This window comes from Pongo abelii, chromosome 16 (genome assembly GCF_028885655.2).
Source record: "Pongo abelii isolate AG06213 chromosome 16, NHGRI_mPonAbe1-v2.0_pri, whole genome shotgun sequence".
Taxonomy (NCBI): domain Eukaryota; kingdom Metazoa; phylum Chordata; class Mammalia; order Primates; family Hominidae; genus Pongo; species Pongo abelii.
The window spans coordinates 76,789,166-76,812,847 of NC_072001.2; the positions used below are offsets into that span (position 1 = coordinate 76,789,166).

The 23,682-nt window shown below is 43.2% G+C and overlaps 1 protein-coding gene across 2 annotated transcripts in view; it reads right to left on the bottom strand.

The window, feature by feature from the left end:
- NPTN (neuroplastin) overlaps nucleotides 1–23,682 on the bottom strand; it is a 77,845-nt gene that overhangs the window by 4,481 nt on the left and 49,682 nt on the right. For both annotated transcript variants that reach the window (XM_009250007.4, XM_054531654.2), the window contains 4 exons: nucleotides 15,243–15,376; nucleotides 11,714–11,987; nucleotides 4,801–4,822; nucleotides 3,462–3,536 (listed from right to left, as the gene is read on the bottom strand). In XM_009250007.4, coding sequence (XP_009248282.1) covers nucleotides 3,476–3,536; nucleotides 4,801–4,822; nucleotides 11,714–11,987; nucleotides 15,243–15,376 — 491 coding nt within the window. In that variant the 3' untranslated portion in view covers nucleotides 3,462–3,475. The remainder of the gene's footprint in view (nucleotides 1–3,461; nucleotides 3,537–4,800; nucleotides 4,823–11,713; nucleotides 11,988–15,242; nucleotides 15,377–23,682) is intronic.

Consider the following 23,682-nt stretch of genomic DNA (forward strand, 5'->3'; position numbering starts at 1 on the left):
GAAACCAACGAGAACCAAGACACAACATACCAGAATCTCTGGGATGCATTCAAAGCAGTGTGTAGAGGGAAATTTATAGCACTAAATGCCCACAAGAGAAAGCAGGAAAGATCCAAAATTGACACCCTAACATCACAATTAAAAGAACTAGAAAAGCAAGAGCAAACACATTCAAAAGCTAGCAGAAGGCAAGAAATAACTAAAATCAGAGCAGAACTGAAGGAAATAGAGACACAAAAAAAACCTTCAAAAAATTAATGAATCCAGGAGCTGGTTTTTTGAAAGGATCAACAAAATTGATAGACCGCTAGCAAGATTAATAAAGAAAAAAAGAGAGAAGAATCAAATAGATGCAATAAAAAATGATAAAGGGGATATCACCACCGATCCCACAGAAATACAAACTACCATCAGAGAATACTACAAACACCTCTACGCAAATAAACTAGAAAATCTAGAAGAAATGGATAAATTCCTCGACACATACACTCTCCCAAGACTAAACCAGGAAGAAATTGAATCTCTGAATAGACCAATAACAGGATCTGAAATTGTGGCAATAATCAATAGCTTACCAACCAAAAAAAGTCCAGGACCAGATGGATTCACAGCCGAATTCTACCAGAGGTACAAGGAGGAACTGGTACCATTCCTTCCGAAACTATTCCAGTCAATAGAAAAAGAGGGAATCCTCCCTAACTCATTTTATGAGGCCAGCATCATCCTGATACCAAAGCCGGGCAGAGACACAACCAAAAAAGAGAATTTTAGACCAATATCCTTGATGAACATTGATGCAAAAATCCTCAATAAAATACTGGCAAACCGAATCCAGCAGCACATCAAAAAGCTTATCCACCATGATCAAGTGGGCTTCATCCCTGGGATGCAAGGCTGGTTCAATATACGCAAATCAATCAATGTGATCCAACATATAAACAGAACCAAAGACAAAAACCACATGATTATCTCAATAGATGCAGAAAAGGCCTTTGACAAAATTCAACAACCCTTCATGCTAAAAACTCTCAATCAATTAGCTATTGATGGGACGTATCTCAAGATAAGAGCTATCTATGACAAACCCACAGCCAATATCATACTGAATGGGCAAAAACTGGAAGTATTCCCTTTGAAAACGCACAAGACAGGGATGCCCTCTCTCACCACTCCTATTCAACATAGTGTTGGAAGTTCTGGCCAGGGCAATTAGGCAGGAGAAGGAAATAAAGGGTATTCAATTAGGAAAAGAGGAAGTCAAATTGTCCCTGTTTGCAGACGATATGACTGCGTATCTAGAAAACCCCATCGTCTCAGCCCAAAATCTCCTTAAGCTGATAAGCAACTTCAGCAAAGTCTCAGGATACAAAATCAATGTACAAAAATCACAAGCATTCTTATACACCAACAACAGACAAACAGAGAGCCAAATCATGAGTGAACTCCCATTCACAACTGCTTCAAAGAGAATAAAATACCTAGGAACCCAACTTACAAGGGACGTGAAGGACCTCTTCAAGGAGAACTACAAACCACTGCTCAATGAAATAAAAGAGGATACAAACAAATGGAAGAACATTCCATGCTCATGGGTAGGAAGAATCAGTATCGTGAAAATGGCCATACTGCCCAAGGTAATTTACAGATTCAATGCCATCCCCATCAAGCTACCAATGACTTTCTTCACAGAATTGGAAAAAACTACTTTAAAGTTCATATGGAACCAAAAAAGAGCCCGCATCGCCAAGTCAATCCTAAGCCAAAAGAACAACGCTGGAGGCATCAAGCTACCTGACTTCAAACTATACTACAAGGCTGCAGTAACCAAAACAGCATGGTACTGGTACCAAAACAGAGATATAGATCAATGGAACAGAACAGAGCCCTCAGAAATAACACCGCATATCTACAACTATCTGATCTTTGACAAACCTGAGAAAAACAAGCAATGGGGAAAGGATTCCCTATTTAATAAATGGTGCTGGGAAAACTGGCTAGCCATATGGAGAAAGCTGAAACTGGATCCCTTCCTTACACCTTATACAAAAATCAATTCAAGATGGATTAAAGACTTAAACATTAGACTTAAAACCATAAAAACCCTAGAAGAAAACCTAGGCATTACCATTCAGGACATAGGCATGGGCAAGGACTTCATGTCTAAAACACCAAAAGCAATGGCAACAAAAGCCAAAATGGACAAATGGGATCTAATTAAACTAAAGAGCTTCTGCACAGCAAAAGAAACTACCATCAGAGTGAACAGGCAACCTACAAAATGGGAGAAAATTTTCACAACCTACTCATCTGACAAAGGGCTAATATCCAGAATCTACAATGAAATCCAACAAATTTACAAGAAAAAAACAAACAACCCCATCAAAAAGTGGGCGAAGGACATGAACAGACACTTCTCAAAAGAAGACATTTATGCAGCCAAAAAACACATGAAAAAATGCTCACCATCACTGGCCATCAGAGAAATGCAAATCAAAACCACAATGAGATACCATCTCACACCAGTTAGAATGGCAATCATTAAAAAGTCAGGAAACAACAGGTGCTGGAGAGGATGTGGAGAAATTGGAACACTTTTACACTGTTGGTGGGACTGTAAACTAGTTCAACCCTTGTGGAAGTCAGTGTGGCAATTCCTCAGGGATCTAGAACTAGAAATTCCATTTGACCCAGCCATCCCATTACTGGGTATATACCCAAAGGACTATAAATCATGCTGCTATAAAGACACATGCACACATATGTTTATTGCGGCATTATTCACAATAGCAAAGACTTGGAACCAACCCAAATGTCCAACGATAGACTGGATTAAGAAAATGTGGCACATATACACCATGGAATACTATGCAGCCATAAAAAAGGATGAGTTCATGTCCTTTGTAGGGACATGGATGAAATTGGAAATCATCATTCTCAGTAAACTATCGCAAGAACAAAAAACCAAACACCGCATATTCTCACTCATAGGTGGGAACTGAACAATGAGAACACATGGACACAGGAAGGGGAACATTACACTCTGGGCACTGTTGTGGGGTGGGGGGAGGTGGGAGGGATAGCACTGGGAGATATACCTAATGCTAGATGACGAGTTAGTGGGTGCAGCGCACCAGCATGGCACATGTATACATATGTAACTAACCTGCACATTGCGCACATGTACCTTAAAACCTAAAGTATAATAATAAATAAATAAATAAATAAATAAATGAAAAAAGAAAAAAAAAAATCCAAACAACAACAAAAAACAACGCAGCTGAAAAATGTTCCTTTCCAGTCCCTAAACTGGGCAGACAGAACTGGCTTCATCAGTATCAGCTGCTCTGAAATGAACTAAAATATCTTACAACATAACACCAATTACTGAAGAATTTGTAACAAGGTCAACAGAGGCACACTTGAATATAATTTTTAAGACTGCTACAGAAGGCCATACTTACATTGTAAGCAGTACTTAATTTGTGTTTCTCTGGCGCAAGTTTTTATCTTTGTGATTGTTGGTAGAGTTGGTTTTCCTTTGGAGGAAAAATTGCATTACACGAGTTAAACTCAGTCAATAACTTCTGAAAGTATAACACATGGAAATACAGGGACTCTTTCACTTACTGCCATCCCTGGTGTAGTGAGAAATTTTGTGGCACAATATGAGTGCATAAAAAAACATTCCTTAAGTAGCTACAGGTTACGTATCCCTCATCTGAAATGCTTGGGATCAGAAATGTTTCAGATTTTGAATTTTTTTAGATTTTGGAATATCTGCATTATACTTACCAGTTCAGCATCCCTAATCTGAAAATCCAAAATTCAAAATGCTCCAATGAGCATTTCCTTTAAGCCTCATGTGAGCACACACAAAAAACTTCAGATTTTGGAGCATTTCAGATTATGGATTTTGGTAGTAGATAGACTCAACCTGTATATACCTCATTTTATCCTCCTTTTGACCCCCAAGGCAGACAAGTACTTTCCCTTTGATTCCTGAACTATAATTACGATACAGGTGAGAATATGTAAAACTTTTCTCCACTGAACACAACACCACTGTCCCTTCTTGATAAAAGGTAATCATAAGCTGGCAGTGCTGGGCCCTCTGGTACTTAACAAATTTGGGTGCTGTTTGTCTGCTTCTCACTCTTTAGTCCAACTCTAGGAGATTCTGCTGATCTCAGATTGATTCCATACCTGCAGTACCCTCTCTCTTGGATATGAGCAATTGTTAATGGGGCTAGACAGTTTATCCAGGCTACCGTTCAGCCTCAAATTGCATTACGTGAGTTAAACTCGGTCAGTAACAACTTCTGAAAGTATAACACATGGAAATACAGGGACCCTCTCACCACCACCGTGGTGTAGTGAGAAATTTTGTGGCACAATATGGGTGCACAGGAAAACATTCCTTAAGCAGCTACAGGTTGAGTATTCCTCATCTGAAATGCTTGGGATCAGAAACGTTTTAACATTGACAAAACCGGAAGCCTCAGATATACTGGCCATTTCCCCCACATTTTAAGTATATCGAATATGCAAAATTTGAAAAAAAAAAAAAGTTTTTTGCATGGTATTCCACTTTGTATGGCCACTGAAAACAAGACTGCATAACCTATCCTGAGAATCAAGTGGTTTTTAGTCAGATCTGTGTCAAGCTAAGAAATCTACACTGCAACCTTCATTTCCACTCACTGTCTTCCCCTCCAATCTTAGCTACTCCATTTGATTAAACTGCAAACACAACATAATTCAATCAGATACTGTTGAATCAATGTCCAATAAAGTACTTACATTGGTCCAGCTGGTTCATCATCTACATGGTGTTCAGTTTTTTAATAATCCATGAGAAATAAGAGAAGAAAGGAGAAAACTTGTTAGATTCTGCATAAGGATTAATAGAATAGCAAACTGCAAGTGGCAATCATGGCTACTCACAGCATTTATTAAAGGCCATTCCATCTGGAGGTGCAAAACACTCATGGAGTTATTATTTCTAGATTCAAGTTTAAATGGCAGGTATGTTGTTTCAATGGTTTTAGTTAACACTTTGAATGCTTGTCATGAAAAACTGCAACTGTAGCGGACAGATAGGCTGCAACATTGTTATACTCATCTTGTCCCCAAGTTCCAGTGGTTCACTCTTAAATAGATGAGAAGACAAACCAACATTTCAGTTGTAAAATCCTGCTGTTTGTTTTCTTGTGGTGAATGCATGCAGTTTTGGCTCAATCCTGCAATGTGAGTGGATGTGTACAATCTGTACATTTAGCCACACATCCTCACTTCCCCGAAGGGCACTCTGTTTTTCTTGCTGTTTTGTAATCTTTAGAAGAGTCTTTAGTCTGGAGAATGAGATTGAGAAGAGGCAACCACAATAGTTCAACCTAAATTGGGTCAGCCATGCTGGGCTATGCCAGCAACAAGTGTATGTATACCAGAGGATGTTCTGTGACACACCAAGGAAAGCTGAACAGTGGTGACATCCCTCTAGAAAAGACTTCAGAAAGGCTCACTCCTGTGCCCTGGCCAAAACCAGAAGCCAAACCCAGGGGAGCCATGAGATAACTTTTTTAAAATCAAAAAGCTGACATTATATGAGTTTAAGCCTTCTTAAATTGATACTTTATGATTCTGATTTATAAGTCTTTTGTGTTTCAACTAAGTGCAACTTGATCCCCTTTAAGCAGAGATATACATTCACAGAGAGAGAATGTCTTAAAAAGACCCACAAGGGGAAGGGAACAAGTAAGTGCTCTTAGTTTGTTTTTATTATACAAAAGTCAGGTAGACTACATGATTCAGAACAGTTTGATTTCACTGAAGGCTTCTAGAAAAACTCTCAGCAGGATTCCACAAGGGGGCTTGGTGCACATGAAGCAGTTATGGAGATTACAGTCTCAGTGTAGGCATCTGCAGGAGCACACGTCGGGAGTAATGTCTGTCAGAGGGAGACATTGCTCCACCTGTTCCTTCGAGGCAACGGAGAGGCAAAGCCACCGCCAGCACACACAGTGACTGGAGCAAAAAAGGATTTCAAAAAAAAGAACTAACCACAAACCAATGACTCATCAGCCAAAACAATAGGCTAGCGACACAATAGTGTCCACAGGAGTCCACTACTAACAACAGTATACACTATCAAATGGGTACAGAGAACAAACTAAGACTTAAGGACACCCAAGACATCTGTGTGCTGTGTATGCAGTGGAAAGATACAAAGACATACCAGGTACTAAGACACACAAGCCCAGCCTAAATTCTCCCCTCACAACATCCTAATGCTCAGCATCCCGGCCAAGCCAGCTCAGCTACATGCTAGGAACTAAGCACTTTGGGGATTTAAATGAAAAGACACAGGAGCAAACTTGGAATATTTTTAGTGCTCTGGCTGTGCACTCGAAAATACGAAATTCTAATGCAAGATAGCCAAATCAAGAATACACCAATCTACTCTCAAATTTAAAATAAAAAGCAGGGGAGGGAGAATCGCAATAGCCAGGCTAATCTTTTCAAAGCATGACACTGTAGGCACCAACCCAAGCACCTCATACCACGGGCTGTTTTTCCTTTTGGAGTGTGGGTATTCCCTGGTGTCTGATTAGTAATGTCACTTTCCAGCCCAACAAGCTGGTAACATGCAAAGGGTTGCATGGAGGTGTTTTAGCGACAGTGCCTCCGGCATAGCTGCCATGCCTGCAAGTGGGAGCAGCTGAGATTCACAAGGGGGCAAAATCCCAGGAGCCCTCTTCATCTATCTCCCCAAATCCACTTTCACACTGACAAACAAAAGAGCTTCATGTCTCCCCACTCTCCTGGACTGAATCACTATCTGCAGCACCACTCTCCCCTACAGGTCAGACAAAAAAACGACTTGACCCCTAACAGGGAAGTCAGAGGAGAGGGAAAGAACAGAATTACAGAAAAAAGATACAGAAACCAAAGTAAATGAGGATTAAACAGCAAACTGAAATCCAAATTAGTTGTGAAAGTGAATGAAGTAAACTTGAAGAAAAGTGTTAACATTATGAACTGTGCATCGTATAGACTGAAGCGGAGATTAAACAAACTCCAAAAGCATGCATATCGCTCACTTACCACCATGTTTTAAGGGTTTGATGCAATTGAGGGGGGAAAAAAAAGAAGTCATAGTAACCGACAAATATCAACATACCCCAAACCCTCAGGCCAAAAGATAGCCAGCTTAAAACAATGACTGTTCTCTCCACCTCAGTATTACAGCCACTGGCTAGATGAGAGGAAGAGGACTGGGGGGAGAATGGAAACAAGATACTTCTGGAATCCACCTTATGAGTAAAGTTACCGGTGGAGCTGTAGCACACACTGATTTATCTGCGTGTTCCATCTTCCCAACCAAATGGACCACAGCCCTCACTCCCCCTATATCCGCCTCATCATCTAGAAGGGGTGCTCTGCAATGTCTAGTAAATAACGGATTGCCTAATACAATATCACCTCCAAAAAGATGGCTTTAAAGTCCGAATAATCAAGAGTTGACTCTCTGGTCAAAGGTCCTTTGTCACTGCATTCATCTCACTAGAAGGTTTTACAGTTTCTAAATCCACTTAAATTTTGCCTGACCTTAGCAAGTTAGCATTAAACCCAAGAGAGACTGAGTCACTTCCTATTTCCTTCCTTGTTTGGTCCTATTGCATTTTCTCCATGAGGTAACTTGTTACTGACCCAGATGGCCCCTAGTTAACAGACCAGACACTGAATGCATGTTTTAGGTGTCATTTTAAAAGTCACATTTCTTTTCCAATATCCCTAGCCTGTATAAAGCTTCATATGCTACCAAATGTTTTGACCAACTAACAGATTTTGGAACATTAGAACAGCTCTTCATTCTAAAGTGTCTAAAAGAGCTTGGATATATCAGAGCCACTAAAAATGACCCCCCAAAAATCCTCAAATATCTTCTCCAACAGTAACTTAAAGAGAGTCCCTTTGACTTGCTTATAAAAATTATCCCAATGTAAAAACAGAAAGTTCTTTTTTGGTGCCAGCACTTCTTTTCTTAAATCAGCTCCTGTTTTAATTTGCTGTCTGTGAGGTCACTAAAATATCAAGAAGAACTGCAGGCCTCAGCAACTAAGTGGGTTCACTCCCCATTCCTCCAGGGCCTGGGGAGGGGAGACTTAAGAGCACAGGCTGACTGCTCCTGGAGTGCAGTCGGCAGGACACCAACACAGAAGGTGCACCCAAGCAGGTGCCCGGCTGTGACATGGATGGAAGGCTAGAGGCTGCTAGCTTGACCTGGTTTTAGAGAATTATCATTTAACATTTTCAGGGAATACAGTCAAGTGGTGAGTAAAGTGAACAAAACAAAGCTCTTATTTGACTCCATGATTCACTTGTTCCTGAAAATACTGAAGGTAAAGGTGATCTGTAGATTAGTCCATCTACAAGACAACCTAGTGGGCACTGATCTGATCCTCAAAGAGACCATACAGGGGACTAAAGGAATGCAGGTGGGAGCTTTCATGTAGGAAATGGTCTGAGAATACTCCAGTAAGTAAAGAAAAAAGACATGGGGCTTTTTTTTTTTTTTTTTTAAAGGAAGCAGCTAAACCTCAATCCTAAGCATTTTTAATGTGAGAAATCTAAAGTAATATTTGATTTTCTAGTGAAACATACTTAAACTAAAGTATGTAAGTTCAAATTTGTGCTTTTATACTTTTGTATTGTTCACTTAGTGCTTTTGTAGTAAAGGGATGAGTTACCAAGAACTCACAGACTGCCCAAAATATGAAGACTGTGCATTCATATAAAAAAAGTTCAGTGACTCTGAAATGAGCCATGGGTGTATCTTGATAATAGAGTGCTATTTGGCAAAGTAGAAGTATGCCAGGCCTATAAAAAAAATTCCCATTTTCCTAATGGCATAAAAAAAAATCCAACACAGAGCCACAGATGGTTATCTGATAGGTAAACACTTATCACCTCTAACACTCCCAAGTTTGTGTCAAATATAATGTACCTCTTCGTTTATTCCAAAAAGGAGTGTATGTATATATCTATATGAAAATTTGGGGAGGAGCACATGGGAAGAAAGCAGACAGGTAAGTTTGTCCTTCCTATGGAGTGCACAGGGGTTGAGGGGGAACTGGCTAAAGAAGGAAAAGGCAGAGAAGAAGGAAAACTCACCAAAGAACATTCAACTTTTTCTTTTGTTTAATGATTACTTCCAGGAAAGGAGAAGAAAAGCGGGCAGGGGTGGAAGTAGGGAGGAGTTTGAGAGAAAGAGAAAGAGACAGAGGAGAAAAACAGAATGGAAATACTGGAGCAAGGGCAGGGTGTGAAGATGGAGAGTAGAGCCTGGCCCACACTGGCTGTCAGGAAGGGAAGGAGAGAAGGCAAACATTGCGATCATTCCAGCATCTCAGATTTTTCACCCCAATGCAACAACAACGAAGTAAACGCTGCTTTCATTACAATACTCTCCCAAGAGACTAAAGCAAGGAGGTTTTACTTTGCACTTACCCTGCCGTCATCTCTTTTAAGGGTAGGATTCGTTCACTGTCTATAATAACTTAGTTTAAGACGTACTGTCCCTCCAGGAAGCTGTTCAGATTTGCTGGCCACAGATGTCTCCTATAACAAACTGGTCCCCCATTTGAATTCAGTAACCAAGAAACTCTTACAAAAAAAGAGCTGCTTCCCTGGGCAGGTGTCTACACTTGTCCAACAGAACAATCCTAACCATTTCTCAAATCTAACCTGCCACACGCACTGTGATAGCAACCTCATAAGCGCGGTGACTTCTTAGGGCAAAGACTAGACCTCTGCTGGGAACACGCTAGGCTGCTGCATCACTCTCACCAGTGGCAGCCAGCCTTGCCTTAAAATTTAAAAATCAGGTTCTGAAGTCCATCTCTGCCTTCTCTTACCTGACTTTTTAGCTTCTCAACCTTTCCAAAAGGTAGGCTGAGGAAGGTGGTATTGGCAAAGCAAAAGCATTCTGGGGGGATAAAAAGGCCCTTTTCAGGAATGAGGCGTAACTGATCCCACAGAGCCAAAGCTGAAAACACACGAAAGACAGGCAACTCTTTCCCTTTACTCCCAGGTCTAAATAAAGGTGCACTCTTGCCTTGGGAGTCCTAATATGTAGCAGGAAAGAGAAATACCTGGAGAGAAAAAGCATTAGGAGTACATGAAATCCCAAAGAAAGCAGGTTCACTTCATAAAGTAGGAAAGTAAAACTCCTGGGGACACTCCCAGGTTGCAGGAAACTAGAGACTCATTTGCAGAGGCCGTCTGCTCCCAGCCAGCGTCCCTCCCACGCCTCTGCCCAGCTCACTGCTGAGTGCACATCTGGAGGGAGTCACCAGATATTGTCAGTGTCATCAACAAACCTCCTCACCAGCCACTCACTCTACTTACTGCAGGCAGAGAGATTTGTAACTGCTGAGAAGAAAGGAAAAGATGGGGAAGGGGCTGTTGCTCTCAAACATGTCCTCCCAGAGAGTCTAAAGCCACTGGCATGCCTCTGGGGCCACACTCTTTCTGAGGGAGCACCAGATGTCACTTTGTATTCTCCACTGGACAGCCAGCTCTGTGGGGCAGGATACAGCACCACAGGTGCACAAACACAGGCCCCAGAACAGCTGGACTACAGCTGGCAACCCCACCATCACCCCGGGTCGGCTACCACTGAGCCCAGGGGCACACCCATCTGTCTAGTCTAGCCAGGGACAGACTAGTGGTGGTAACAGTCGGCCAATTAATTTCTGTACGCTGGTCATGTTATAGGGTGGGGATGAGGAGCCAGCTGGGAACCTGAAGTACTGCAGATACAAGTCTCCATCAGCAGCTTCCCCGTTCACAGGAAAAATCGATCACCAAAAACTTCCCAAGGCTTTTCTGACTCTAGGCATATACAATAACCTAAGATTTCAGCTCTTGCTCTTTCCAGTGCTCAGTGGTGTGCTGTGGTTCTGCTGCTACCATCTCCTCCCTTCTCTGACCCTAGGCCAGCTTGAGGGCACAGCCTTGGGGCACGGACTCCATTTGTTCCGCCTTCGCTATCTCTGTCTTACACTAGATGGGTGGATACATCAGACTCTCCTTTGTCTGTGAGACACAGATGGAAAGCCACCCAGCAGAGAGCCTTGGAAACCTATCAAAGGGACCAACCAAGGAACCAAAGGCTGGCTCGTTCCAATGGCTTTGCTGAGAACAGTCTGACTGGGCTGGGGCAGTTACCTACAGGGGCTACACCAGGCAACCATGTGACAACCAGTTAGATACCTTAAATCTGCCTGAAAGGCCAGGTGGCCTGCCATCTTGGGGTGGCTTCTAGGCTTGACTTGGATTCTCCTCAAGCTCAATCTGCCTGATGATCTGTATTGAAGGAGGACAGAGCTGAACAAAGAGACTGACAGCTGCCCATTCACCACATGGGGCCTGAAAGGCAGATGGGACTAGGGTTTGGAAAACACCCAAACAGAGGGAGAGAGCTAAGGACAGCTCTAGATGGCTAATGCAAAAAAAATAATAATAAAATAAAAATAAAAAATAAAAATAAAAAACTCTTACGGGTAGGGGGTTAGGAACTGGTATAAGAATTTTCCTTCTTTCCTTTAGGGATTGAATCCCAACATCCCTATAGTCCTCTTTGGGTACTTGGAAACCACCCGAAGGAACCAACCCCAGCAGTACAGCTATTTTGTAGGGATGCTCTTACCGTCAGGAACCTCATCTGGCCTCTTCCTCTTCTCATACACAACAATGATCACCACAAGGATGATAATTTCAGCCAGAATTCCCAAGAAAGGCCAGAGTGGGGCCAGGTGGCTCCGCACCCTGAGGACAGTGACAACAGAGGCGGAGCCAATGGCGTTGGTGGCATTACATTCATACTCGCCAGGGTCTTCTGTGATCTGCAGGTTCACAATGTTCAACTCGGTGTAATTTTCCTTGTTGATGATGAAGAAGCGGCCAGAGGTATTGACAATGTCCTGCAAAAAAGTGAGAATACGCAAAGGTGAGAGTGAGTAATTGAGCTAATGTTCAAGAGAGGGTGACATTGCTCTCCGTTCTTTTCAGGCACCAGCCAGAACGAGGAAGCAGTGTCTAGGAGCATTTCATTAATGATTTCCCTTCAGTATCAACAACAACAAATCAACACACTTCTGACAGAGCCAGGCAAGCCCCCCTTACCATCGGTCCTCTAGACTTCCCCGACTTCCATGAAGTGAGCGCAGGTCCTACTGCCTGGAGACTCAGAAAAGTCCAACAACCTAGTAAATGCTGCCTCAAACACCAGGTAAGAAACCACAGCAGAAAGAGGACGGCGGGAGGAGGGGTGCAACCCCTACAGTCAGGCATGCCTCGGGGACCTCAGGCCTCTCTGATGACCTCAGAGTCAGCACACTGACTTCACGCTTGGTGAGTTCTGAGGAAGTCTCCTTAAACTTCCTCCACAAACAATGCTAAGAACTCACTCCTAGTCAGACTGGGGGAAATTCATAACTTTCCTTTCATTTAAGGACTACAGGGTTAGAGGAAAGGTTATTCAATCAATCAACAAATATTTATGGCTGGGCATAGAGGCTCAAGCCTGTAATCTCAGCACTTTAGGAAGCTAAGGTGGGAGGATCGCTTGTGCCCAGGAGTTCAAGACTGGCCTTGGCAACAAACTGAGACCCCATCTCTACAAAAAAATCAAAAACAAAATTAGCTGAGCATAGTGGTGTACACCTGTGGTCCCAGCTACACGGAAGGCTGAGGCAGGAGGATCACATGAGCCCAGGAGGTTGCTGCACTCCAGCCTGGTAGACAGATCAAGACCCTGTCTTAACACAAAACAAAACAAACAAATAAAATAGAACAAATATTTACTAAAATATGCTGCATGCTTTATATCCTACTAAGGGTAGGTGGGAGGGAGAAGGTGAGATAGGGAGAAGACAGACCTAAAAATGAATAAGGAGCTTGGCCTCAAAAGGGAACCAGACATCCAAAAAGGGATGACTGATTACAGGAATGTGTTAAGAAGCCCCAACAGAGCGTGTGTATAGAGTGCTGTAGGGCACAGTGAGTGGCCACTGCTGGAAAGAGTCAGGGAAAGCTTCACAGATGAGCTAACATTTGCACTAGACTGTGGAGGAGGACAGCTGATCAAACAGGGAGGAGCAGTGCAGGCAGGGATTTGCATGGGTGTGAAGGCAGAGGTGCAAGAGTGCACAGGCAGAGGTCGGGACTCAGCGGGATGGCTCACTGCACTCAGCTCATGAGATCCCGGCAGGGAAAAAAACAGACTCAAGTGTCTTTACCCTGCAACAACTAAAGCACAATCAGAAATAGGAGAGAAAAGGGGGAATATTATCCTGGAAATGATTCTAGATATGGCATACAATCTTGTCAGCATTTGAGTGCAGGTACATCTGAAATGGGGAACTCGTAGCTTTTAAAACAGCTAGTCTGTGATGCCTCAAGCTTCATCTTTCAGATTAAAACACATACTGAGTTAATTTCAACCTGCTTTGGCAAAAGCTCAAGGGCACTCCTTCCCAGTGACCAGCAGAGAGAAGTGGACATTTCCTCTCCAGTGCCTTAGAAAGTTCAGTGTCTTGTAAAAAAGACTCAACTCAGCACCTTCACCTCGCCAATCCTCATCCTGCTCCTCGTTAACGGGTCTCTGAAATCATCGCTGATGTTGGAGTCATTATCACAACTCAACATTTTATTATCGAGATGTCATGAAGTAGGAAGAATAATGGACTTGAAATTTAAAAAAACTAGATACAACTCTTGGTTTTGCCACTAATTTATCTTGGCTACTATGGAACCCTTCCAAAGAAGATGGATTAATGATCTTTAAGGTCCTTTTGGATTCTGAAGACTGATAATCAAAGAGGATCCATGGGATCAGAGGAATGCTTGACACTCTCTCTGACAGAAAAGGTAACGGGTCAACAATCATAAGGAGAGAGAAAGTGAGGGTCTAAAGCTCTAACTCTCCAAACACCATCATGAATCATCCCACTGATCGGAAAAGATGTTCTCTTTGACCTTTTCTGGGGTGAATACCGTCAGGTTCCCAGTGTCTAACGCTGCCAAGGCTGCCCTTGGGCCTCCTCAGGTTGCCCCGACTCCTTATCAGTATGTTCTGTGTTGCAGGAATGTACTAGTAATTGCCCTCAGTACCTTGGGCCTCCTCAGGTTGCCCCAATTCCTTATCAGTATGTTCTGTGTTGCAGGAATGTACTAACAATTGCCCTCAGTACCTTGTTTCCTACTAAAAAAAACAAGGCAGGTTCTCTAAGACCACTTCAAGAACAGTATTTTCTTCAGGATAAATGGACGAGAATTAGGCTCCGTTCTTTCAGTGTCCTATCCTGAAGGCAAGTGATATGGTTTGGATTTTGTCTCCACCCCAATTTCATGTTGAATTATAATCCCCAGTGTTGGAGAGGGGGCCTCGTGGGAGGTGACAGGATCATGGGGGCGGATATCCCCTTTGCTGTTCTCCTGACAGTGAATTCTCATAAGACCCGGTTGTTTAAAAGTGTGTAGCACCTCCTTCCTTCACTCTCTTCCTCCTCTCCAGCCACCTAGGACCTGCCTGCTTCCCCTTCACCTTCCTCCATGATTCTAAGTTTCTCTACTTACAGGGATCACTTAGGAAGAAATAAACAGCAACTGCAGTCTAAAAAATAGGTAAGTTCCAAGGATCAAAGAAGCCTGAGGGGGAGGCTAATTCTTTGGATTTAGCTTTATCTTAACTATATTACCTGTCAATGCCTCACCTTCAGTTACAGTAATCTGAAAGCAATAAAACTCAAAGCAGGCCAGATGTCACTCTGTTGTCTAAGATAGGAAAGATAATCTTTCCTGTGTTTCCTGAGGCCTCCCCGGCAATGCTTCCTGTAAAGCCTGTGGAATCATGAGCCAATTAAACCTTTTTTCTTTATAAATTACCCAGTCTCTGGAAGTTCTTTATAGCAATGTGAGAACAGACTAATACAGTGAGCAATCTAATCTCTTACCAGATGGACAGCTTTAACAAACCCATGTACAGGGATTTTTGTCCTGGAAGAGACTGTCAATGACCTCTCGATTCATGCTGTAAACCGTTCATGACTCTAGAAAGGGTGACCCTTGCCATGCACGCATCTGAGGATACAGCTACTACAGTAACTGACCCACATGTCTGGACCTCTGCAGGGAAAACTCCAGCAACCAGAGACCCAGGCCTGCCTCCTACTCACCATGGGCATCCCGTTCTCCTTCTTGCGCCATATCCAGTCTGGGTGGGGGTAGCCAACTGACTTGCAATACATCGTGGCATCCTGCCCTTCATTCTTGTTCTCACTCCGTTTATGGCCAGTGATGTCAGGAGCGGCTGTGAGAAAGCGTTAGACGCAGTTACCATGGAAGCCTACTCCAAACAGGATACAAAGGCCCCACCTTCTGGCTCAGAGCCCTGCTTGTAATGTAGTCAGTCTTTATGCTTACTGTCATACTCAGCTTTGATGAAGAGCATTTCAGGTCAGAATAGGGTAAAAGGACCAACTCCATCCTCTACCCCCCACCCGCTAAAGATGCCCAGGCAGATACCAGGGTTGCTAATATATGAGGCTCTACTAATGTAGGTGATTCTCCAACCTACTGGAAAAGGATGCAGGTCCAACTGCCCTCAATTAAGCCCACCTTTAAAGAAAATGCAAACAAACACTATTATCTCTTCTATCAGCCCAAGTTTTTTCTTAAAACACCTGCATGAACAACAATTATGCATCCTGTCAAATATCACACATTCCCTTAAGGAAATGAGATTCTGAGATAAAACAACTACAATCAAGTCCTATTACAAGGTATGTAAAAACAATGAATGCTTGGAGAAGCTACTCAATGAGTAACAGTGACCAAGGCTCTCCCAGGAAAGAGGGAATCCAGAAACTGGTCTTCACAAGGAGGAAGAAAGGAATGAACAGGAAATTCAACCAGTGTCCCAAGAGATTTTTTTTTAATTGAATGACTGATTGAGATGGGGTCTTATTCTATCGTCCAGGCTGGAGCATAGTGGCATGATCACTGCTCACTGTAGCCTCAAGCTCCTGGGCTTAAGTGATCCTCAGCTCCCGAGTAGCTAGAACTACAGGCACATGCCACCACACCTGGTTAATTTTTAAATTTCTTGTATAGACAGGGTCTTACTATATTGCCCAGGCTGATCCTGAACTCCTGACCTCAAGTGATCCTCTCACCTTGGCCTCCCAAAGTGCTGGGATTACAGGTGTTTGCATCTGCACCTGGCCCTAAGACCTTTTATTAACAACTTAAGAATCTGCCTTGGACACCTGATTTGCAACAATTTCCTAGACTGAACCCAATAATAGAAGGAATTTCAAGACATGCTAGAGGCCGTTGGTCTTCTCTATTTATAGGGATCACTTAGGAAGAAATAAACAGCAACTGTAGTCTAAAAATTAAGTAAGTTTCAAGGATCAAAGAAGCCTGAGATAAAAGCTAATTCTTTGGATTTAGCTTTATTTTATCTTAACTATATTACCCGCCAATGCTTCGCCAGTTACAGTAATTTTTTTGGAGACAGAGTTTCGCTCTTGTCGCCCAGGCTGGAGTGCAATGGTGTGATCTTGGCTCACTGCAACCTCCAACTCCCGGTTTCAAGCGATTCTCCTGCCTCAGCCTCCTAAGTAGCTGGGATTACAGGCATGCGCCACCACGCCCAGCTAATTTTGTATTTTTAGGACAGATGGGGTTTCATCATGTTGGTCAGGCAGGTCTTGAACTCCTGACTTCAGGTGATCTGCCTCCCAGAGGCAGATCACTTTGGCCTCCCAAAGTGTTGGGATTACAGGCGTGAGCCATCACGCCCGGCTAATTTTGTATTTTTAGGAGAGATGGGGTTTCACCATGTTGGTCAGGCCGGTCTTGAACTCCTAACCTCAGATGATCTTCCTGCCTTGGCCTCCCAAAGTGTTGGGATTACAGGTGTGAGCCACCACGCCTGGCTGGGTTACAGTAATCTGAGAGCAATAAAAGTCAAAGCAGGCTGGATGTCACTCCGTTATCCAAGATAGGAAAGAGAATCGATATGCCTTGGTCCCAATTCCAGTTTTGTTGGTTCTTTCGTTATTCTGGGCTTTGCTGCTATAGCCATTATCAAATGGAGACACCTCGTGTCCTTGTCTACCTCCCACTGTTCCTGGATAGATGAATAGGATGTCAAAACATTCATCTTGAGACTGCAGAAGCCTGTACAATTGCATTGGGGCTAATCTCATGTTCCACCTTTGACTGGCTTGGCTTTTCTTGGCTTAAAAACAATGCGAAGTCCTACTAGTCACAGAATGTGCTTCCCAGGCACAAACTGGTTTTAGACTCACCCTCCAGAGGCACCTGGATGGGCATGCACTGGGCAAGGCCCCAACCTGTCTCTGTAACCAGTCCCTACCAAACTGAGGCCTGCTGAGTAACACTCAATGTGAAGTGTTTTCTAGATAGTACGTTTCAAAGGAAATATCTTTTGTTTTTCCCAGGCAAAGTTTCTTACTACAGAAGGAAGTGGTCTACCTGGCTCTATCTCATTCCCACAAAGCCAGACTTTTCCCACAGCTACTCAGTCACTTCTTAGGCTGACTGTTCAACCTGGTCACCCTTTCTCAGATCTTACTTCAGTCCATAAATTCCAAGCACTCCAAGGAGCAGGCTCCATAGCCACACAGGACCCAGCATGTCCGAAGGGTTACCATGTGCTGCTTCAGCCAGCCATGCTTCATTCATCTGGCAAACACCTGCTGAGCACCCACTACACACCAGATATGTCAGACTGGTTGGGTAAGGCTTTTGTGATGAGATGAACTTTAGCATGGTCGTGAAGAAAATAAGGGAGTATATACAAGGTTCCTGACCTGTGGTAAGTAAAGAATGTCACTTTTTTTTTTTTTTTTTTTTGAAACGGAGTCTCTCTCTGTTGGCCAGGCTGGAATGCAGTGGTGTGATCTTGGTTCACTGCAACCTCCGCCTTCCGGGTTCAAGTGATTCTTCTGCCTTGGCCTCCCAAGTAGCTGGGATTATAGGCATCTGCCACCACACCTGGCTAATTTTTGTATTTTTAGTAGAGATGGGGTTTTACCATGTTGGCCAGGCTGGTCTCAAACTACCGACCTGAAGTGATCCACCCGCCTCGGCCTCCCAAAGTGCTGGGTTTACAGGTGTGAGCCACTGCGCCTGGCTAAGAATGTCACTTTCTAACAGGCCAGGAACCCCAAGTTATCTTGGGACCTCAAGAGGAGAGGAATTTGTCCAACTCATAAGTATTTGAGGGTACAAACCCATGGCTGGGCTCAACTTTTTAAAAGTCTTATCTGAGATTCTTCATGGAACAGAGTTCTGTCAAAGCCAATTTAAAAAGCCTAAGTGAAAAATAACTATTCTTGCTGCACTTTATGCAAATAATCAGGCGAAGTACAGTAAGAATAAGTTTATTTTATAAATAAATCAGTTCTATCATGATTTGTTTTTAATAAAAATGGGGACTGGAGAGAGAAAAATTATGCTTCAAAAGAAAAACTATAGTCTACTGTTGTTAGCTGTTGAGTTTTTTTTCTGCAGTTTAGATGAAATTCTAAATTCTTTGTGGGTTGGAAGTCCCCAGACTAATGCTTTCATCTTTGCTTTTAAAATTGGGAATTGTACTCCTCATCCTAGGACTCGTTATTTACCTCATAGTAGGCTGTTCACTTAAACACTGTAGTAAAACTATAGATGAGAGTAGTAATGTTTTTCCCACACAAGCCTTGGAATCCTAGCCAGGCCTGCATGAGAACACTCAGACAGTTACAAGGCGGTTCCACTCTTCTCACCTTGGGGTTCACTGCCATTCCCACAATGTCCCCTATCAACAGGAAGAAGCCAGAGTGATCAACGGCCTTTTCCCATCTTCAGAGCCTACACCTTAAGATTAAGGTGTTATAAAACCCAAAGGGAGGGACTGAAACCGTCTTTGCAAAATTATGACTGAGACAGTGAAAGAGATCGAACTTAACTGCTCCATCTTACTTCTAACCTCCAAGCTGTCCTTGTTCATTCCTGGGCACAGGCTGAACTAACTTTGGGAGAAACTTATAGTTTAAACAAAGATGGTAACAACCCCTTCCCAAAACAGACCCCCTTCTTGCCTGGGGACTAGATTGCCTTCGTAGAACTAACATTACATTTAGCCACAAGATTAGAAATTATGGTTTAGGAGTCATGTAGCTGGAGGCTAAAAGATTCTGACCCTCCCTAAACTGCTCCTAAGATCAGTGCTTGAGATATTTTGCAGACCTTGTACTTGATGGATCAGCTGGCCCCACCCAGATCAATAAACTGGCTCATCTGATCCTGTGACCCCCACCCAGGAACTGACTGAGCACAAGAAGACAGCTCCGACTCCCTATGACTTCAGCTCTAACCAATCAGCACTCCTGGCTCACTGGCTTCCCCCGACCCACCAAGTTATCCTTAGAAACTCTGCTCCCTGAATGCTAGGGGAGACTGATTTGAATAGTAATAAAACTCTGGTCTCCCAGCAAAAAAGAAAAGAAGGGAGTAGGTCACACATATCTGTAGGAAGAACACTCCAGGTTGAGGGAAATGCAAAGGTCTTGAGGTAGGATTGTGCTTGTTATGTACAAGGAACAGCAAAGAGGATTTGATTGGAACATAGTAAAAGCAAGGAGAAGAGAGCAGGAGATAAAAGAAATCAGAGAGACTGGGGACCCAGATTAGACAGGACTTTGTAGGCCACCATAATGACTCTGGCAGTTACAGTGAGTCAGCTGGGAAGCCACTGGTGAATACTATGTGCAGGTATAAAATGATGGGTGTGTTTTAACAGGCTCCCCGTGGCTACTATGTGAACAAGAACTGCAGAGACAGCAGTGGAAGCAAGACCAAGCAGGAGGCTATTAGAGTAACCCAGGCAAGGGAGAGGCTGGTTTCCATGGGGGCAGTAACAGTGGAAATAAAGAGAAATGGTGAGATTCCAGGTATATTTTGGAGGTTGAGTTAACATATTTGCTAATGGACTGAATGTGGACTGTGAAAAGAAAAGGAGTCAAGGATGACACCAAGGTTTCGGCCTGAGTAACTGTGAGAATGGAGTTGACAGTTACTAAGTTGAGGAAGACTGCAAAAGAATAAGAGTGTTTTTTGTTTGCTTAATCTTAGTTTGTTTTGTTAAAAGACTGAGAAACAGTGGTGGTAAAAACCAGAAGGTCAAGGTCTAGAACATGGTAAGTTTAACACACTTATTTAACATATGGCTAGGTGTGGTGGCTGGCTAGGTGCAGTGGCTCACACCTGTAATCCCAGCACTTTGGGAGGCCGAGGTGGGCGGATCACCTAAGGTCAGGAGTTTGAGACCAGCCTGGCCAACATGGTGAAACCTTGTCTCTACAAAAATACAAAAATTAGCCAGGCATAATGGCAGGTGCCTGTTAATCCCAGCTACTTGCAAGGCTGAGGCGAGAGAATCGCTTGAACCCGGGAGGTGGAGGCTGCAGTAAGCCGAGATCATGCCATTGTACTCCAGCCTGGGCGACAGAGTAAGATTCTGTCTCAAAAACAAACAAACAAACAAAAAAGATACTTATTTAACATCCAAGTATTGGGAGGCCGAGGCAGGCGGACCACTATGTCAGGAGATCATGACCATCCTGGCTAACACGGTGAAACCCCATCTCTACTAAAAATACAAAAAATTAGCCGGGCGCGGTGGCGGGCGCCTGTTGTCCCAGCTACTCTGGAGGCTGAGGCAGGAGAATGGCACGAACCCGGGAGGTGGAGCTTGCAGTAAGCTGAGATCGCACCACTGCACTCCAGCCTGGGCGACAGAGGGGACTCTGTCTCAAAAAAAAAAAAAAAAAAAAATCCAAGTAAAAATATCAAGTAGGCAGTAAAACAGCAAGTCTGGAGTTCAGGGAAATGTTCTATGTTTGAGATATAAATTTCAGGTATCAGCTTATATGTGGTACATTTTCCCATTTTCATTCTCCTTTGACCCAAAGAGGACACCCACTTTGGGTCAGTTATTGGCAATAGTACTATGAATTCAGTACTATCAGCTTTTGCTTTGGGGACTCATTTCCAAGACTGTACATTAGAACCATCTAGTATGCTAAAAGTTGAGTCGGCAGCTGCACTGCCTCTGAAAAGTCACTACTCTGAAAGGACCCAGACTTAAAGGTCAAGATTGGGAAGGGGGCTAGAAACAGTCTTCACTCCTGCCTTGGTGTGTGGGAGGAGAACACCACTTCCCCTCTTTATTCAACACTCTGGGAAAGGGTGGCCGCCATACTGGGGGACATTCAACCAACCAATGGAGAGGCCGGCACACTGAGGAACTGAGGGCCACTGCCAAGAGCCATGTGCGTGAGCTGTACACATGGAGTGGATCCTCCAGCTCTGGTCAAGCTTTCAGATGACTGCAGCTCCAGCCACCAGCTTGACCAAAATCTCAGGAAAGGCCCCAAGCCAGAACACCCCACTAAGCTGCTCCCTAATTACTGACTCACGAAAACTGTGAGGTGGTAAGTGCTTATCATTTTATGCCACTAAGTTTCGGGGTAATTTATTATGCATATTTGTATGTATAGATACAAATATACCAATTGATGAAGCAGACATTACCCCACTTTTTAAAACTGGAAAACTCAAGTTTGGAAAAGTAATTTAATGTTTAAATGGTAAAGCTAGAATCCAAGTTCAGGGTTGTCTGAATCCAAAGACCATGCTTTTTGTACTTTAACATACTGAGGGGAAAATAAACTAGAACAGAGTCCACAAAAATAAAAATATACAACATGCAAGGAGGGAGACCATTAGGACAAATACTTAATGCATGCGGGGCTTAAAACCTAGATGATGGGTTGACACGTGCAGCAAACCACCATGGCACAAGTATACCTATGTAACAAACCTGCACATTCTGTACATGTATCTCGGAATTTAAAGTAAAACTCTAAAAATATATGTATATATATTTATATATGTATATATTTATGTGTGTGTGTATGTGTGTGTGTATATATATATATATATATACACACACACAACATGTATTACTGGTAACTGCACAGCAAACAGCCCAAAAGTTATCTTTACTTGTAGATGTGCTAAAACACCTTAGACCCAAAGCAGAACTCATTTACCTGTCAGACTTCACTCTGTATTAGTGTAGCGTAAAGAGCAGAGCTTCAGACCTGAAAACATGGAAATCTGGACTTGATCTCGACTCTATTACTCACCAACTGATCCGTACTAATCTAGAACATGGTTGGAACTCAGGGTCAAGCATTTAAACATCAGTCAGGGAAAGGAAAAGCTAAGGCTTCGACTCTGTCATTAGTTCTACGAAATCAAAGATACTGATTACTATGTGCTCTCCCCATTTGCTGATACAAACAGGACTTCTGTTTGTAGCTCTAAAAATAAGGTTTAATCATGTCAGATACTGATAAATTATCTGATTAATGGCCTATTTTAGTGCCTCACCTCCTATGGGCTTGCCATTTAATAAGGGACTGCTTAACCAGATTTTGTTGGTCTAAAAGCAGGTCTGAGCGTCTAACTAAGCCTTCATATCCTGAAGGAGACAGAGACAATACTCTGTGCTTCTCTTTACCCTCTTAGTGGGGCACAGACTAAGTGGCAAGGGCAAGGGGTAGGAGCAACAAAGTAACAAAAAGACCCTTAGAAGAGAGCTCTGATCCACTCAGGAATTCATTCATTCTCTGGCCTTGTTAGTCACATATTCTAGTCACACTGATTAATGGATATCCCTCCAGTATCCTAATAAATAGCAACACAGGGGTCCCAAAAGAGTCTCAGTTACCCAACAGCACCTGACCCAATTTCATTATCTGGGCAGTCTGGGACTCAGGCTGAGGACAAATGCATGTTCCTTAGTACCCTGTGCTACCCAACCTGATGTACTTAGAGCAAAGGGTCAGCTTCTAGGCCAGGCTGGATGCTGTAGAAACTGTCAACTCAGGCCATGGAGGCACATTTCAGATGATATTAAATAAAGTTAACAGAACAGACTTAAGAAAGTGATCAAGATATAAGGCCTCTTTACAGACACTGCTTATATGGTGCTCACTTTTTTTTTTTTTTTTTTTTTGAGACGGAGTTTCGCTCTGTCGCCCAGGCTGGAGTGCAGCGGCGCGATCTCAGCTCACTGCAACCTCCGCCTCCCGGGTTCAAGCGATTCTTCTGCCTCAGCCTCCCGAGTGGCTGGGACTACATGTGCGCACTGCCACGCTCGGCTAATTTTTGTATTTTTTAGTAGAGACAGGGTTTCACCATCTTGGTCAGGCTGGTCTGGTCTTGAACTCCTGACCTTGTGATCTGCCTGTCTCGGCCTCCCAAAGTGCTGGGATTACAGGCGTAAGACACTGCACCTGGCCTTGGTGCTCACTTTTTAAAGCATGTTCATAACCTAATAACTTATTTTCAAAGAAAATCTATCCTTAAAGGTGTTGTCAATGAGTAGCCTATTTCCAAGTAAACACAGAGATTCTGCATTTACGGTCTATTTGCTTCCTTCATGCATCCTATCAAATCCCAAAAACACCTATCTTTGTGGTGGACAAAATGAACACTTGGCTGAAGGCAGTGGGAGAGTGAAGATTTACTGCT